Genomic DNA, 19,139 nt, shown 5'->3' with positions numbered 1-19,139 from the left:
TTTTGTATAATGTTTTTTGTGCAATGAAGTGTCCTCACTGTCCAAGGCCCTAGATCACGCGGCCGCGGTAGGCCTAAGAAGCGCTGGCTGGACGTCGTGATAGCGGACATGCAAGTGAACAATCTCACACTTAAGGATGCCGAAGACCGGGCAAAGTGGAGAAGATTGAGTAGGAAAACGGACCCTGGCGCTAGGCCGGGAAAACGCTAGGTCGAAGAAGAAGTGTATTTTGTTTTTTCTCTTGTGCAGTTTTTTTGGTAGTTGTAGCAATAAAACATTTTTTAATTAATTTATTTATTTATTATTGTTATTAAAAATACATTCCACCCGCCGCGGCGCATTTAGGGTTAGTATTTATTAAATTAACATTGTAGTGTTTTCTATTACACCAGTGTTACAGTATAGTCTTAGCCCTTACAAACTTTAAAGTTATAATACAGTATGATCATATTTAGATTAAAAAGTACTCTCTCATCATAGTCATCATGACATGATGACTATGATGAGAGAGTACTTTTTAATCTAAATGACAAACACGATGATCATGTTGGCTGTTACTTCTAGACAAATAGTGAGTAGCAGTGCGCTACATACAGGATTTAGAATGTAGATAACTTAATACATGGTTCGAAATGCTTCTTCAATTATTAATAATCACAACAATTATTTCGAAAAAATATAATCTTTGGAAGTACAGGCTCTGTAACGCATTTTACAGTACATGTACATACAGGTCCAAAATACATTGACTATAAAAAATAAAACTACAATCATTATCCCGCCTTTTTCTAATTGTATTCATTGAAGAAGGACGTGAAGTCTCTCGCGGGCAGGTTACTATCGCGAGTATCGTGACACTGATGTGCTAGGCCTGCGGTACGCCATATCTGGCTGTCTCGGTGACCATTATCGCGCTGACTTGCGCGATCTGCAAGCCGATAACTGGCAGGAGATTGCCCAGGATCGAGACAACTGGCGCGTACTCGTGTCGGAGGCAAAAGCACATTATGGGTCGTTGCGCCATTGTAACTCGCTCTATATACCTTTTCACCTCAGCAGCTCGAACAAGCCTACTTTCGTCACTCCCTGGAGTGAGGAAAGTGCGACTTTCCTCACTCCGGGGAGTGAAACAATGTAGCTTTTTAATTTAGTGAAGGCCATGAACTTCATACTACGATACGGTACGGTACGGTACGGTCCGGTCCGGTCCGGTCCGGTCCGGTCCGGTCTCGTATCGTATCTTATCGTATCGTACATATTATAATACTTTTTTTTCTGTTTATTCTGTGTAATTCGAAATACATTTTAACCTTTAATATGTTCTCACTACTGAGGTGAAAAATTATGTGTGCAACACGAGAGCAAAGTTATTTTACATCTCGTGTTTTTGAGTCCCTCGCTACGCTCAAGATTCTACCTTAGAATCACTCGCTTCGCTCGTGATTCAATTATAGAGTCTTTCGCTTTCTCGGGACTCAAAATAAACACTCGCAAGAAAAACCAACTTTCCTCTCTTGTTGCACAAATAACTATTACCTTACCTACCTTACCTTTTGACGGAACTTATTGGCTATAAACGCGCCGGCACCCTAATCACTCCCATCTCACTACTTTTCAGCTGATAAACCATCAGAGGCCCCGGCTTCTATTCGTGACATAAAGACACCTGGTGGGACATCCTCGAGCTTTTCCATTTTCCCAAAAAAGCGGATATAACCGACCTTCTCTTTATACAAGAGCCTACGCTCCCTTGCCATCACCGTTGATATCTCGTCGAATGGGATACCAATAACTAAAAAGGTACCTGGAGGGTCCTCGGTGCGCTCGACCTTGTAGAGAGCCCACTTGCTGATTTTATACCACTCGTTTTGAGTAATCAGGATATTGTGGATCGTTTCGGTGTCGTCCGAGCAAAAAGGTAGCAAGACTGCACATTTAAGTCTTCTTGGGATGGCCCTTTGGCGTTGAACTACTAGGTCAGTGCCCGGGATTGGTGAGGTTATAGTGGCTACAGCGTCCTGTAGCCATTCCACGTCTTTCATGCCCTCGCAGCGTAACTTGAGCACACCTTCGCTGTAGCGTGGTGTTCCCAGGAACGAAGGGCAGTACGTGTCTTCGGTCTGAACGTTAGCAAGCTTCATAAGACAGCTTTCGAGAGTACCCTTAATGTGTTCCGCTTGCTCTAATGTCAATTCAGTAAAGGGATTTGTCATTACCACGAACATAGTGGCCGCACGCGTGGCTCTGCGTTGTTGTCTAATGCGTAAATCTGATGGCGTGCGATACTTGAAAGTCCGTTTTGCCCTCTCACCTACGCCTGGATCAGAGTCCATAATTAATCTCGTTGCTTCTGTAGAAGCATCAGGGTTTTCTGATCTGTGTTCATCCATTATATTTCTTCTTAATAATTCACCTCTCGAGCTTCCCACCCTCCACGGAGCCCGCACCTTTGGGGATGTCATTCGACACCAGGACTACCAGAGAGGTATAGATGTGTTGAGTTGGGACTCCTGCGCGACATCGGGAGCTGCAGACGCATGGCTGGGGAAAACGATCCGATTTTCCCCAGGGGTTCCACACGCCCTTGCCCCGTCAGCATGGCTGAGCCCCAGTGTTTTACTCCAACACCCTCACCACATCTCGCCTGCGGACCGTATCACCTCATCCATACGGGACGCGTGTCCATTGGGAGTTTTTACACTTACCTATACCGTCGTCTAGGGCAACAACACGATGTATCGTCACGTTAAAGTAGGGAACTTAAATCTCACACAGACTGTATGCAGTCGCTTTTATGCTATCGTGAACCGTAAGAGCGTTTTTACAAAAATATTAATAGGCCCTTTTTACATTTCGCTTCTTCGTAGTCGTATCCGAAATCCGATATCGATCATCGAAACGATCTAACGGTAAATCGTCGGACGATATTGTTGTTGGTTTACAAGCGTGCATACAAACCAATACGTTTTAGTCCCCTGCTTTACCATAACATAACGATAAATCATGTCGTTGCCGTGGGCCACGATAACGTACAAAACCCCCCATTTCCCTGCAGTGGCTAGCTACAGGGCTACCGTTTCGCTTGAAATCCGGACCAAAAAGGGCATATTGCCTAGGGGGGTAACTGACCCCGACCCCCGGTCGACAGCCCCCAGGACTCCTTCATCCCCGCTTACGGCGCTCGACTGCGCAGGACAAACGCAGGTAGGCGAGTTTAGTCTGCTGGTGACGCCTACACCGCCAGCAGAACTGGGAGACCTTACAACATAGCTAGTAAAGTGAGCGGAACCATTTTTTAACGCATAGCGGGCTACCGCGTTTAATTTCGCCGCTAGGGGCGCTAGTGTAGATGAAGGTCTTTCAAAATGTTAAATGCATAGAAGTGGGGGGTTTCAAACTTTTTTATCGGGAATTTTTACTCCTTATTCATAATTGTTACTAGCCATGTCGTTCAGGATACTCCAGAGTAGGTCATACCCCGCTTGGGTTAGATCCTTGCGGGTTATAACATGGTCCTTATACTTAATAACGTGTGCAACGCATGTTTCCGACTACCAGTATTTAATGTACAGTCGCCATCAGATATATCGGAGCGGCCGAGGTGCTCACAAATATCTGAACACGCCTCTATTGTCAAGGCGTTAGAGTGCGTGTTCAGATATTGTGAACACCTAGGCTGCTCTGATATATCTGATGGCGACTGTACAGTAGATTTCACAAACCAACGTTCCGAAATAGTATTTATGCAACCGTTGTTTAAAAGGTCAAAAAAGGCGAGTGGCGTGAGTATAGTCTTAATAAATACGCCACGAGTATTTTTTGATATGTACTTTTTCTACGACCAAGTACTTGAGACCTTTTATTTTGAAATAAAATTGTAAATTTAACAAATATTATTTTTGTTGTACTATTTTTATTTTTGTTACACCTAATATTGTCTTCGGTTACCGCGATAGTTACTCATGAAATAAAACTATGAAAACGGATTATATCGCGTATATTGAATTTATAATACATCCCGACGTTTCGAACTCTTTACAGCGTTCGTGGTCAACGGGTGACTGAGGAAAAATTACAAAGTGCAAAAATACCCACATACTAAAATAATGAACAATCATAGACTACAAACTTTAAGGCTGGTTGTACATGAAAAATCGGTTCATAAGGCTAGTTATACACTATAATTATTTTTCAAGTAAAGATATATATATATACGCGATAAAAACTCTACACCACGGACCCGAGAAGATTTAATTCCCTCCTAAATTGTAGGAGGGTATCCCAATATGGGACCGGCAACAAACTCGGCGGGACACATCTTTTCAAAACATCAGAATGTCCAGCATCATCCAACACTAAGGTCTCACAGTCTATGTCTCGCTTGCTCCTTTATCAGGTGGACTACAGGATCCCAAGCTGGTGGTCGGGATATATTATAAATTCAATATACGCGATATAATCCGTTTTCATAGTTTTATTTCATTTGTTACACCTAATTGTATTTTTATTGTTGAGTTAGATATTAATTTTAAGTTTTATCTCAATTTATAGTTTCTTGTTTTCTAATTTTAAGTTTTTGGCATGTAAATTGGTTTTTTGAATAAAATGATTATGATTATTTTTCATGTAGTCTTGTGGACTTCTACGTACGGTATTTTAAATATATAATCTGAGACACTTCTGTTGGATAAAAAAAAATGAAATTAAAAAACATGTCTATGGTTCACTTATTTGTCAGAGATGACATTTAAAATAAGGTTGGCAACAATGTATTTGGGATTATACTGAGCAACTTTAACTATGGGACCAACCCCCGAAATCGCGAAAAAAAATTTGGCTGGTCCATTTTCTACGGGAGGGTAAATTTTTTTTTCGCGATTTCTTGGTCGGTCTATATACTTACTTTATATGTATAGGTCGGTATAGGTCGGCCCCATAGTAAAAGTTGCTCAGTATAATCCCAAAACCTCCCTGGCAACGGGAAGGCACTTATTTTTTACCCACCTGTATAAACAATCTTCATTCATCGCAAAAAAACTGAACAACTCCTTACGTATTAATTAATTAGACTTAATCACTTCGCGCTCCTAAGCGCCTCGCACGCCTCGGCCATCCCAAGTCCCTCCATAATGTAAAGCAAATTCTCAACCGACGCGTCCTCATCGTCGTCGCACCACAACTGAAGCATGTTCTTAGCTCTGAGCAAGTCCGTGGCGTTCTCCGTCTCGAAGTACTGTATCTCGTCGGGCTTAAAGCCCAGTTTGGCGGCGAGTTTCTTCCAGTCGCCCAGCGCGGGGCAGAGGGCGTCCATCTGCGCGGGCGCTAGCATGGTGACGCGCGTGCGGGCGGCCTTGTCGTCGTACTCGTCGTTCGTCGAGTCGGGCACCTGGGGAAATACGTCAACCGGGGTGAATAGGGATGGCTGGGGTGAATAAGGACAAAACTTAAAATGTGATTTAGGACGCAGCTATAAGTGAGAGCGAGAGAGAGATATTTTGACGGTACCAAGGTCGCGGTCCAGTACCCTATATGGCCATGTTATAAATAAAAAATAATGAATAACATTTTTGGTGTTTAACTTACTTCCTAGCCCTGAAATGAGAAAATAATATCTTAGGATTCTTACGAGATTCAAGTTGCTACATACATGTTTGTAAATCTCATGCTCATGGGAGCCTGGTGTCCGCTTGGCAACTAATCGCAAGAATTTGCGTAGGTGCTAGTTTTTACGAAAGAGACTGCCGTCTGACCATCCAACCCAGAGGGTAAAATAGGCCTAATTGGGACTAGTGCGGTTTCCTCACGAAGTTTTTCTTCACCGAAAAGCGACTGGTAAATATCAAATTTCGTACATAAGTTCCGAAAAACTCATTGGCACGAGCCGGGGTTTGAACCCGCGACCCCCGGAAAATCTCCTGAAAAGCTCACCTGCTCCATATCGTTATTATCTTCTTCTTTAATCACCACCTCCTCCATCTGTTCCTCACCGACCTCCTCATCAGCGGGCTCCTGAGAACAAATAAAACGGACCACTTTAAACTCATCTACACTAAATGTTAATATATTTTTCCTTTTTTATTGTGGGACGTACCACATTATTACAATCTATAAATTGTAAAAAAGGAAAAATATATTAACATTTAAGTTGATAACAACGCCATCTCTCGCGCCGGCTTAATACAACCATGTTGTGTGGTCGGGAGGTAAGTCATGCGCTAACGCATGTCCTCAGAGGTGGTCAACGTTGTGAACCTAATATGCAGATGTCGCTAGTGACGTCGTCACAGTTGCAATGATTAAATTCGCGTCGATTGACGGATGGTGTCAGCTGGCGCAATTGGTAACGCATTGGACCGGCAATCCAAGGATGTGGGTTCGAGTCCCACGTTGACCAGAGTTGATGATCATCGTTGATTTTTTCATTGTGATTGACATCTGTATATACAATTTATAGACATCTACACTACTTTAATTTAATAGGGAATATTACGCAAAACTCTGCGTAGGGGGCGCCACTAGCTCATACTGAGGGCCTACTGCGAATAACGAGTCTGTTTCGTTATCTGCCTCTCTGTTACTCTTGCGAATGCGAGCGACAAAGAGGCAGATAACGAAATTTCGATTTTCGCGTTTCGCGGTAGGCCTAAACAAACCGTCTTGATGTGGCCTTGATGCATCAAACAAGTGCGAGTCAGAATCGACCACCGAGGGTTCCGTACTTTTTAAAATTTGTTGCTATAGCGGCAACAGAAATACATCATCTGTGAAAATATCAACTGTCTAGCTATCACGGTTCATGAGATACAGCCTGGTGACAGACAGACGGATAGAGGAGTCTTAGTAATAGGGTCCCGTTTTTACCCTTTGAGTACGGAACCCTAAAAACTGTTAAAGGCATAGTATGTAAAAGTAACTCTATGGTTTACAATAAGTTATAGTGCTGCTCTCTGGCGGCAGAACATTGCAGTAATACTCCCTATTCTTCATAATATTGAAATTCTTGTTTTTAACACATTTGACTGCCAGCGACCCGCTAGGCGGGTTCACGAAGACGCCTTTTTGTTTGTATGTGTATAAAAGGTACAGAACCCTCCAACAGATGTTGAGAAATGGTGCATCTAGATTGCCTAGATTTTATTCTAGCTGTTATTGTATTTTATTTTATAATTTATGTGTGTGTTTTGTGAATTGTAATTGCATGTCACTAACCTTATTTCATTCTAAGTTTTGTTGTATTTACTAACACTATATGGATCAAAATGATTCGAATTAAATAAATAATTGAATAATTGAATTGAATTGAATTATGCGAGGTCCGACGCGTACTTGCTGGTTTTTTTGTGAAATAATAATCAACCTTTCAGACCACTACAAAACTTAGAGAAGTGTTTCTCGGAAACGTTCGTATTTGTCATGCTACTTCAGTCAACTTCAGTATTTTATGTACTGAGACAGAATGAAATAGCATAACACTTCCGTGCGTTTCTGTGACAATACGATGGTAAAAAATTATGCACTAAAGTCGTCAACGTCAATAGAACTTGCAAATAATAAATAAATAAATATTAGGGGACATCTTACACAGATCAACCTTGCCCCAAACCAAAGATAGATATAACTAGATAGATACAGTCTAAGGAAAAAACGTGCCTCGAAAATCAAGAACATTTTATTCTCGTTCAGAGGGCGCTACTAGTTTTGGCCTACAGTCGTATAGATGGCGTTGACGGTTTCGTTTGTTATTTAACAATTTTAACGCATATCAGTGAAAGAACATGGGTCAAAATCAAAAAAATAATTAATGCAAATAAAAAAAATCATTTATCTATATTTAAATACATTCTATCGTATTTTTATAAATCTTCATTTTTAGTTTTAAAGTGTGTCGACAGATGGCAGTGAATTTACTGGGGTTACAAAATTTACTATGACAGTACCGCTCTAGTATAAGTTACTCTATGCCCAAACTAAGCAAAGCTGCTAAGCAAAGCATGGGTGCTAGGCGACGATATACATACTTATATACATAGAAAACACCCATGACTCAGGAACAAATATTTGTGTTCATCACACAAATAAATGCCCTTACCGGGATTCGAACCCAGGACCATCGGCTTCACAGGCAGGCTACTAGGCCAGTCCGGTCGTCATAATGTAAACAAATATGACAGATTTTGTTAGCGTTTGACACATAACCTAACATTTTTAAGAAGGTTATTTTTTAAAAACTGTAATAGATGTCATATATTAAAGAAAAAGTGACGAAGCCCTCCAGTGGTGAAGGCCGGATCCGGCCTTCACCACTGGAGGGCTTCGTCACTTTTTCTTTAATATATGACATCTATTACAGTTTTTAATTTATATATAGTAGTGTGACTACTTTAAAAAACACAAATCAAAATATTTAATAAAATAATTTGATTTGTTCCCAAACTTGTTCAAGGTTATTTTTTATTATTATTTTCTCTAAGATTTCTCTTTCTCAGCCTTAGCTGGTAATTAATATTATCTACGGGCCGGAGCCAAGTAGATGATATGTGACACTTAAGTTAAATTAGTTTTTTCATCTTCTTGCAGGAACTTCCGTACGATTCTGCAAGTATTAAGTATAGCTGCCTTCTGTAACTGTATATAAGTATTTGGTTTCAGGTCAATGAGTTTCAGACTGTGGTGGAGGTATTTAGGAATGACACCAGTGGTTGACAAAACTATGGGGACAATGTATACTTTTGACTGATTCCAGATCCTGGTAACTTCATCTTTAAGGTCAGTATATTTTTGTACTTTTTCAGTAATAGATTTATGTAGGTTGTGGGTGTTGGGGACAGCGATATCTATTAGGTAAGTAATTTTATGTATTTTGTCAGTCAAGGTTATATCCGGTCGGTTATAGTGAGTCGTTCTGTCGGTGAGTATGGCGCGGTCAAAGTACATTTTGTGGGTTTCATTTTCTAGAATAGAGCTAGGGCTATATTTGTAGTAGGGTGTGTTACTGTATGGTATAAGATTATGTTTAAGAGCCAGTTTTTGATGTACGATATTTGCTACCTGATTGTGTCGATGGGTGTAGTCTGTTTGTGTAAGATTAGGGCATGCTCCGGTGATATGCTGAATTGTTTCTGGATGGCGGTGGCACTTTCGGCATCTATCATCAGAGAGTTGAGGGTCTTTGATTATATATTTTCTGTAATTTCTTGTGTTTATGATTTGATCTTGGACTGCAATAATGAAACCCTCTGTTTCAGGGAACAAATATCCGAGTTTAAAAAATTTATTTGAAGCTGTCGAGTCTACGTGTGATTGTGATAGGTCCTGGGGGTGTCTACCGTGCAAAACTTTTTTCTTCCACTGTTCTAATCTTAAGGCCTCGTAGTTTATATCAGTAGTCGGTGTTTCTCGCTCTATTAAATTCAAAGGGGTGTAGTTTGCGTCACTGCATACTACCGCTTTATGTATGTCACTGCTGTTGGCTTTATGGAAGAAAAATGTTTTGAGGTTACTTACTTGTTTTGCCCATAATGCGTTTATGTCTATTAATCCTCGGCCTCCATTTTCTCTTTTCAGACACATTCTTTCTATTGCAGATTTGGGGTGGTGGTTATTATGTTTTGTAAATATTGTCCTTGTGGCAATTTCAATTTGTCGGATGTTAGTTTTGGTCCATTTAATAATTCCAAATGAGAAAATCAGAATTGGAACTGCATAACTGTTAATTGCTTTTATCAGGTGCTTTGCTGTGAGTTGACTTCTGCATATGGTATTGACTCTTTTTTTGTATTCTTCTGTAAGCGTTTTCTTTATTTTGAAGTGATCAATGCCTTTCGATTGCTGGTATCCTAAATATTTGTATAAATCAGACGGTTCCATTGCAGTTATTGTATCTGTGTTATCCATCACGTAATCACCAGGTCGGATCTTACCCTTAATGATGTGTATAGTTTTACATTTATCCAGACCGAATTGCATTCTAATATCCTTACTAAATTGCGCTGTTGTATCTATTAATAATTTCATTTCTTTATCAGTTTCCGAGTACAATTATTATTTAATAAGCAGGCAGGCAGTTATGGCAACTGATATGGCCTGTATCCAGTAATCATAAAGATATATATCATGAACGAGTATTAGATGTAGTGTTATGCTTGTCTAATTTATTTTTAAACTGGTTCACATTTTGTGCTGAAACTACGTCTTCCGGGAGTTTGTTCCAAGCCCTTACTACTCGGTTGCTCAGAAAGTGTTTGTAAGGGTTACTGTGAGACCTATGCCTTTCTAGCTTTAAGTGATGACCTCTCAGACGATCGCTGTTGTTGCGCTTGAACATCTCTTGATAATCCTTGAGGTCATAGTGCCCAGATAGTATTTTGTTACTCTCTATTAGGTCTCCGCGTTCTCTGCGGTGCTTTAGGGTAGTGAGTTTCAGTTCCTTTAGTCTCTCCTCATATGGCTTGTTTTTAAGTTGCCTTGGCAGTTTCGTGAAACTCCGTTGGACCTTCTCCAGCATCTTAATGTCCTTGGCAAAGTAAGGACTCCAGTCACTCGCATCAATCGTTTCTTGGCTTTTTTGGAAATGCGTGCCTTAAGTAGGTCTTTTTTGTTATTGAAGGCTCCTTTAGCCATAGCGACATCTAATACGAAACGACACAAAATCTTTTTCCTTAACATCCTGGAAGGAAAAATTGAAAAGACGAGAGGCAGTGGAAAGCCTAGAATCACATACCTGAGCCAAGTAAAAGAGAATGCATCGTACGAGCAAATCAAAAGACTGGCTCAGGAAAGAAAGGACTGGCAATTACTCCACCGACAAGAGCAAAGCTCTTAAGTGATGATAATGATGATTGACGACGACTTTACATGGCGCTGCCCCAATATTACAGGGTTCTATGTTACATTTTCAAGGTAGTTGAAATTCGACTTAATGTCACTATGATAAAGTTCAAACTTCAGTTTGATAAAAGTGAAACAGAACCCTGTAATATTGGGGCAGCGATCTGTACCTGTTTGAGTTCCTGCTTGATGGCGCTAGCGACGTCTCCGTTGCTACTAGACTCTGCCAAGGCGGCATCACGCGTCACGCGTTTCACCTACAAATTAAAATAATAGATGTTTGTTACAATCATGGTATACAGTCACAGAATAAATAATAGTACTTGTTACAGAAGGTTCACTCTCTAACAAAACCCGTCTATTACGACAGATATGACCGCTAGGTGGCGCAAGCGCGAGCAGGCGTCCGTTCCGTAGCGGTGCGCGGCAACTACTATGGCTAGACACCAAAATTGGTGTGGGCCGCATGTACTTGTAGCGACGCCTGGTACAGTAGAGTTAGAGTAACAAACTATCTTACTGATATTAAAGAATATATCTCATCGGGTCCCTATTGTTTCCCAAAAAGTTTTAAGTCATAGTTTATTGTTTGTCCGCATTTTAGTTAGTCATTTATTTGATTCAGAAACGCTTAACTTAATCTACCTTACGAATGTCCTGAAAAGTTAACGGTTTTAAGACTAATGATAATCTGACAATCATTACATTATGAAACTAACACTGGAATTAATCGCGTACAAACTTACGTTTATTTATGGCCTGACGTTACGTTCGTGGTCACAGGCAGACTGGCGAGGAATTGTATCAACATCTTCTTGCCGCGCGGGTTTTGCGAACTACCCGCACTCGATCTTGATTATTAACTTGTACGCTAGGGTTGTCACGAACGTAACGTCACGTTCGAAACGTCAGGCCATAAATAAACGTAAGTTTGTACGCGATTAAGTCCCGTGTTAGTTTTAAAATTATGAGTGAAAATCGTGTTAGTTTAAATCAGTATATTACATTAGGACTTTCAATAATTATACTGATTTAAACTTTCACGATTTTTACTCATTATTATTTATCTCCACGGGACTTAATCGCGTAAAATAGTTTTAAATTTACCTCCGACGTTTCGAGGACGGCGTTGTCCCTGTGGTCTTCTCCGAGACCACGGGGACAACGCGTTTACGCGATTAAGTCCCGTGGAGATAAATAATAATTTCAATAATTATGTCAAACAAAGGGAACTCTAATCATCATCATAGCTCACCATGTCGGCCAGATAGTCGGGTAAGCGGCCTATAGGGGTGTTGGTGTGTATGAAGAAGTGTGGCGACCGCCTCGCTAACAAGCGGAGCGCGCGCCAGCCCCAAGCGCCGTCGGCTGTGCGTCGCGCGCCCACGCCGGGCTCTAGCGCTGTTGCCATGTAACTATCTGCGATACGAATAACGATATCAATCGAAAACTGTAATAGATGTCAGTGTTGGGCCCTAAAGGTGACGGATGAAAAGAGATTGCATGTAGCGGAGATGAGAAGGTGGATGTGTGGCGTGACGAGAATGGATAGGATAAGGTATGAGTATATAAGAGGAAGCCTGAAAGTTGCACCCGTAACAGAAAAAGTAAGGGCAAATCGCCTAGCATGGTACGGGCATGTGATGCGGAGGGATGAAAGTCATGTGACGAGGAAGGTATTAAGAATTAATGTGGACGGAGGTACGAGGAGAGGAAAACCGAGGAAAAGGTGGATGGACTGTGTGAAAATATTAAACTAACGCAAGTGAATGATGAGATGACGGGTGACAGATGAATGGGACAAGGGCAAGCGAATGATGATGTGATATTTTCTATAAAAAGGGACCTTTTATTGTCGATGGCGCTTACGCCGCACAGCGTCGCGCGGCATTGTATTTGCATCGGAGCATCGTTTATAAAGGCGTAAGCGCCATCGACAATAAGGTCCCTTTTATAGAAAATACCACATATATTAAAGAAAAAGTGACGAAGCCCTCCAGTGGTGAAGGCCGGATTCGATCCGTCTTTAGCTAACGCGGCTAACGCCATGAACCCCTGAGCCACCTCGCCACGGCGGTACCCGTCCCAATTTCTCGACTATATGCCATCTTAGTTTTATGCGAGTTTTAATATATGACATCTATTACGGTTTTTAATTTATATATAGTAGTGTGACTACTTAAAAAACACATCAAATTATTTAATAAAATAAATTGATTTGTTCCCAAACTTGTTAATAACGATATCGTTCAAAATATACTGAGATGTCTTTATTCACTAGAACGGGATTTAAACGTGTGTCCTGCTGTGTGCTGGCCGAGTGACAACCCTAGTGTGCAAAACGTTTAAGTTGACGAACAAAATCAAGTGCGGGTTGATGATATGATGATGTCAACTTTAGCCAGTCTTTCTCTGAGCCCATGAGGGCAATGTCCTTTTTCAAATGTCGGAGCTAATTTTTAAGTAAATATACGCGATGTTTATTAAAAAATGTACACGATTAAAAGTCCCCGGCAAGCTCGGCTCTCCATACAAACGTAGTTACGTTCTCATTTTAAAACGACTAGCTAGATTGCTCTGAAACTTTGTACTTACAATAGGATAAGGTATATGTAGTATAGTTTATGTAGGTAGCTTCAGATACCATAGTTACAAAAATACAGCCAATTTAAATTGTGCATACAAAATTTGTTTTTGCTCTATTTCGTTTGTTTTATAAGCTGGAGCTATATAAACTAATTACAGGCATAGATATACCTCATGTCATTGTATGTGCAAAGTTTCATTACAATCCAACACGTAGTTTTAAAATGAGAAAGAAACTCCATTTCTATGGGAAGGTGAAATTCGGTCGAGCTTGCCGGGGACGCTTAACGTTTAAGTCCCGTTTTAGTTAATAGCATGTGTGAAAATCGTTAAAGTTAAAAAACAGTCTTGTATAAATTATAAATATAATAGTAAAAAACATATGTCTTGAAATAGATGTCATATACTCGTATACAAGTGGCAAAGACCTGGAGGTCTTGGTACTGGAGTAACCAGGAAACAAACTAAGACACATTTTTTAAGGATTTTTTAATCGTGAGCTTCAGCTCACGACTCAAGTATAGAAATAGTTGGTCATTTCGCTCAAGCAAATCTTGTTAGTAGAAAAATGAGGCAAATTTAAAAAATGTAGGCGCGAAGGGATATCGTCATATAGAAAATTAGAATTTCCCGACTTATGTGCGGCTAGATAATACTGAAATTATGAATACTTACGTAGTGAAGGCATGAAGTCCCGTTCTTTAGTGCGACAGGCAGAGAGATTGTCCGGACACAGGTTCCATAGCCTTGTCAGATCATTGCTGGGAACAAAAACGAACTACATTCAGTACCGTTAACTGTACTTAATTGTAATTTATTTAGTTATTAAGTTTAGTTGTTAAGTAACATGTTCTATATTGTATGCCCTAGCAGGGTATCATGTACTAAGACTAAAATGTAAGCCCTTACCATGCTTATGTGTGACCTTAATGTACTGATGAACATGATAACAATGGATTAAATGAATATGAATATGAATATAATCACCGACGTCCAAAGCTCTGGTTTCCTAGGAAAGCGGTGCTGTCATAAAGCGGCCGTAATGTTACGGATGCAAAAAGACGGCCGCTTTTACGACACGTGGAAAGTTCCACGGCCGTATAACACACCGTCGGCCACCAATCATTTATTATTATTCACAACGACGGGACTTAATCGCGTAAAATAAGTTTTAAATTTACCCCCGACGTTTCGAGGCCGGCGTTGTCCCCGTCTAGTCTAGTGCCTAGTGCGCAAAACGTTCAAGTTAATAAACAAGACCAAGTGCTGGTAGTTCGATAAACTCGCGCGCCTAGAAGATGTTGATGTCATCTTTAGCCAGTCTTCTCCGACACCACGGGGACAACGCCGTCCTCGAAACGTCGGAGGTAAATTTAAAACTTATTTTACGCGATTAACTACTGTCGTTGTGAAGAATAATGAGTTAAAATTGTGAAAGTTTAAATCAGTGTTTCACCGATCATTTATTCAAATCAAACAACCGCGCGCTTTAATGGTTCCCACAAGGCAGTCTTTTTCTATCTTCATTAACTTCAGATTTTCCCACTTAAAATCTTAAAAATAATTTTTAAAGTGGACTTACTTCCCCATATAGCATTTCTGCTGTCCCTCATATTCCTTGATGATGTCGCCAACAGGCCGTCTGCGGACTTTGCTTTTGCGGATCTCCTCCTCGCCCGCAGCGGGTGTTTTAGGCTTTTGGAACTCTGCAGGACAACATATATATGGTTAAACCCAAAACTGGAATTCAAGACTATGGATGGTATAGAAAGGATGCCAATCTCTTATGGCAGAATTGTTGCAAAATTGACCGCTTTCAGCTTTAAATAATAGTTCCTAATCTCTCCGGTGGCGCTAGTTAGGCTCTGGGACATGAGTATAACATGAACCAACAAATAACCCGACCAAATTACGTAGGTTGTTTTTGGTAGTATTTCGGTGTATGGTGGCGCCGCCTAATTACTGTTTTTTGATGGACACTTTCCATACATAGAGATTTGGCTCCTTTATATAGTCTCCATGACCAAAAAATCTACGACAGATACGTCACTGTTAAGTGTCAAAGTCACTTATGTCACTGTCAAGTAAACATTTCAGGTTTCGCCAACCTTTTTGTAATAGGCTTCTTTATATTGGCTTTATTACTATTGATAAATAAGGTTCTTTTTGTAAAAAAAAATTGTATAAACTTGTCGCCGACTTATTTATTTTTAACAGAAAACTAACATCAAGAAATTTCTAAGGAAAATTCACGATTTCACTTCGTGTTTTTTTCATCAAAGATAAAATTAGATGCCAATACATCTAGGGATAAAAAGGAACGCTTATTTAGAGTTAAATAATAACTTAAATTTATAAATTACATCTAAGTTTGTTCTTAACTCCAGTTCGTAAATTATTGCACCACATGTTATGAATAGTGCAATTTCAGCTTTGCGACTAAAAATCACGGACGTTTTTATTAGGACGGTTTGTATTTATGTAATAATAAATAAAACTTTTTTAAATCATAGAATTAAAATTACCAATAAATAAATTATCTTAGCGTGTTTTTTTTGTAAAAAAGGAAAATACTATTGCACTAACATTTTATTGCAGTGGCAACCTTGTGGTAGATTTTTTGGTCTTGAATTCCAGTTTCGAGTATAGTGTTTTTTTTTTTTAATGATTTCTATGTTCGTTTGATGCCTAACTCCCTAAAGGTGCATTCTACACCGCAGGTAACTTTTGTGGAGCAACACCCTGATATGTATTTGACAGAGAAGTTGTAAAATTATTATTAGAAATTTTACTAGTTTCATTACTTTGTACAACTTTGTATAACTTAACAGGCTTTTGAATGTAGCTCTCTAATAGTTACAAGGATTATTACACAGTATACAGTTTGCCGGAATCTGTCATCAGTGCACTTTCAGTGAACTCTTTTAAAAACAGACTCGACAAACATTTTATAAATGGACAAACCACAAATGGGCATTGACGTGCTTGTTCACTAACCTGGACACCCGTCATTCTTCCAAGCATTCCAATGCTCCTCCCGCTTGAGTATGTGCTGTACACACTCTGCAAACCGCTGCCCGTCCGGCGGAGTCTCTCCTAACAGCCGGTATATGAGGGCTGTGGTCTCCTTTACCCAGTCTGTCTGGTCCTTCTTTAGTTCTTGAGTTTCCCTGAAAATATCAAAATATACATACCCTTTGTAAAAATGGGACCCTATTACTCCGCTGTCCGTCCGTCTGTCACGAGGCTGTATCTCATGAACCGTGATAGCTAGACAGTTGAAATTTTCACAGATGATTTAGGTATTTCTGTTGCCGCTATGACGACAAATACTAAAAACAGAATAAAATAAATATTTAAGTGGGGCTCCCATACAATAAACGTGATTTTTTTGCCGTTTTCTGCGTAATGGTACAGAACCCTTCGTGCGCGAGTCCGACTCGCACTTGGCCGGTTTTTAAAGGTATTGGCAAGAGATTCATAGTAGTCTATTATTTATTTATTTATTTAAGCCTTTATTTTTCCTTACATAGTTTTATAAAATAAAAGTTTTCATTTTACTATATTAAGAACCCCTGTCGGGTATAGGCCTCCTCCATATCTTTCAACCTTTCTCGGTCTTTTGCCTTGATTAGCCAACCATAGTAGTCTATACTTACATCTTAAACTTAACACTAGACGACAAATACTGGAACAGTATCAAAAACTGTATAAGCACACATCTCCTAAAATTCGAGTCCGACAGTTGCAGCTCCAACAGTTTCTGATTTGTGAGGAACTTGGCGAAATAGTGCTGTTCCTTCGTGCCCTGCATGTCACTGTCAGTGACGGGCTTCAGACGGTTCATCTTGGATTTCTGGAGCTCTATAGCTTCTAGCTTGTAGGAGGAGAAGGCGGATAGGACACTGCCGGAATGCTGGAAATGAAAATAAAGAGTAACGAGTAAGAGAGTATCATTATATTTAACGACTTTTACTCATTATTATTCAAAACGACGGGACTTAATCGCGTAAAATAAGTTTTAAATTTACCTCATTGAGGATGGCGTTGTCCCCGTGGTCTCGAAGAAGACTGGCTAAAGTTGACATCAACATCTTCTAGGCGCGCGAGTTTTTCGAACTACCCGCACTTGGTTCTGTTAATAAACTTGAAGGTTTTGCGCACTTTAGCCAGTCTTCTCCTAGACCACGGGGACAACGCCGTCCTCGAAACGTATTTTACGCGAAAGTCCGTTGTGAGTTGTGAATAATAAAGAGTATTGTTGTTAAAAACTGGTTATATTCAGGCAATTATTGATTTAGTTAAGCTTTAAAGAATTTGCTCATAATTTTAAACTAAAACACCGGGCTTACATGTGTTATACGCGATTAAGTCCCATGTTACATTTGTCAAGACTCAAGGTCATGTATTTTGTACTTTACTGTATGTACTGTACTGTAATTTTGTAAGTATGAAACTACTACTAATAGTTTTTGCTTTATTTTATCCTACAAAAATGATTACAAACTGATTTATCCATCATTTTAAACAAAAAATGTAAAATGCTCCCCTCACAAGCCGACATTTCACTGAAGGATTTGCCAGACTGGATGCGTTATATTTTAGTAAATACTTACAGCAACAAAAGTCTTCCACTGTATCTTGTTATAACATGTATTTGGATTCCTGAAAAAGTCCTGCAGGCTCCAAAACCTACAATACAAGTTGTAGTCTATATTCAGCTTAGTCTTCTCTTCCACCATAATTTCTTCATCCAACGAGTCTTTTAGAGTGCTTGTGTTGTCTCCGCCAAATTCCGTTACATTCTCCAAATTGAATTCTGACACTATGTTCAAACCAGAGCGCTCAGAGAAAGGGAAAAACTTGGCCAAAAACAAAAGAATTCTTCCGCAAAACACAGTGTTCTGAGACCTAGATAAACGCCTCAGCAAATCATTGCACATTCTTAATAAATTATTCTTGCAAGCGACAAAGAATAGTTCTTCTTTCCAAATGTTTACACCATTTTCAACATAGGTAAACATCTTTTCACATTTGTTTAAGGTAAGAGCGTCGAATATGTCGCCGAGAAGCACTACGGGCATTGTGGGAGTAACCATGTGTCTTCTGCAAGATTCTATACAGAAGCTCACATAGCTCTCAAGAGTTTCCGCGTCTTCAGTAAGAAGCTCGAGCAGTTTATCTCGAAATGCTTGGTCCATGGCGGCTTTTCTATCTGACTCGTTAATGTTCTTAGAGAACGAGTCAAGCAAGTCAATGTTATTAGTGCTGAAGGCTTTTGAGAGTACATCCTGAAAGAGTAATCAAATTTTACAAAAAAATGCAGATGATTAAAAAGCAAATATAAGGTTAAAATCATACATACTTTGTACTTCGCTCGTAACGTCTCGAACCCCATTTTCTCCGACATTGTAAAGATAATGGATTTTCTTTTAGAAAAACTGTATAATCAGGGTTTCTTTCTTCTAAATCCACGCAAATGACGCAAAAACAACACAACACACCACTATGTCCACCATCGCCGGTGTCCAGGTTGTCCAAGTTAGTATCTCTTATTAGTCTGTGGTCCAAGTGTCCACTTCAATAAAAAAAAAAAACCACAGATAAAGTAATAATGGAATCGCATCGGAATTCCGTCCTGAGGGTCTATCGCGAAAACAGAATTTCTGATCTTTATCTTTTACTCCAATGAAGGCGTAATTAAATTAACTCCAATTACTAATTGC

General features: G+C 39.8%; 2 protein-coding genes across 2 annotated transcripts; both read right to left on the bottom strand.

Annotated features, from left to right (window-relative positions):
• Positions 1–534: 534 nt before the first annotated feature.
• On the bottom strand, positions 535–3,563 carry LOC134745326 (uncharacterized). Its single transcript, XM_063679335.1, has 2 exons — positions 1,531–3,563; positions 535–1,043 (listed from the first exon to the last, which is right to left on the bottom strand). Exon 1 carries the CDS (start codon positions 2,460–2,462, stop codon positions 1,608–1,610), a length of 855 nt encoding a protein of 284 aa, XP_063535405.1. The 5' UTR covers positions 2,463–3,563; the 3' UTR covers positions 535–1,043; positions 1,531–1,607.
• Positions 3,564–3,713: 150 nt separating this feature from the next.
• Positions 3,714–18,936, bottom strand: LOC134745363 (THO complex subunit 1). Its single transcript, XM_063679393.1, has 10 exons — positions 18,779–18,936; positions 18,030–18,704; positions 17,073–17,329; positions 16,411–16,583; positions 14,996–15,119; positions 14,089–14,174; positions 12,083–12,246; positions 10,998–11,084; positions 5,929–6,009; positions 3,714–5,386 (listed from the first exon to the last, which is right to left on the bottom strand). Exons 1-10 carry the CDS (start codon positions 18,821–18,823, stop codon positions 5,075–5,077), a joined length of 2,004 nt encoding a protein of 667 aa, XP_063535463.1. The 5' UTR covers positions 18,824–18,936; the 3' UTR covers positions 3,714–5,074.
• Positions 18,937–19,139: the final 203 nt, after the last annotated feature.

This window comes from Cydia strobilella, chromosome 11 (assembly GCF_947568885.1).
Source record: "Cydia strobilella chromosome 11, ilCydStro3.1, whole genome shotgun sequence".
NCBI lineage: Eukaryota > Metazoa > Arthropoda > Insecta > Lepidoptera > Tortricidae > Cydia > Cydia strobilella.
This window is presented reverse-complemented; position numbering and strand designations above follow the sequence as displayed.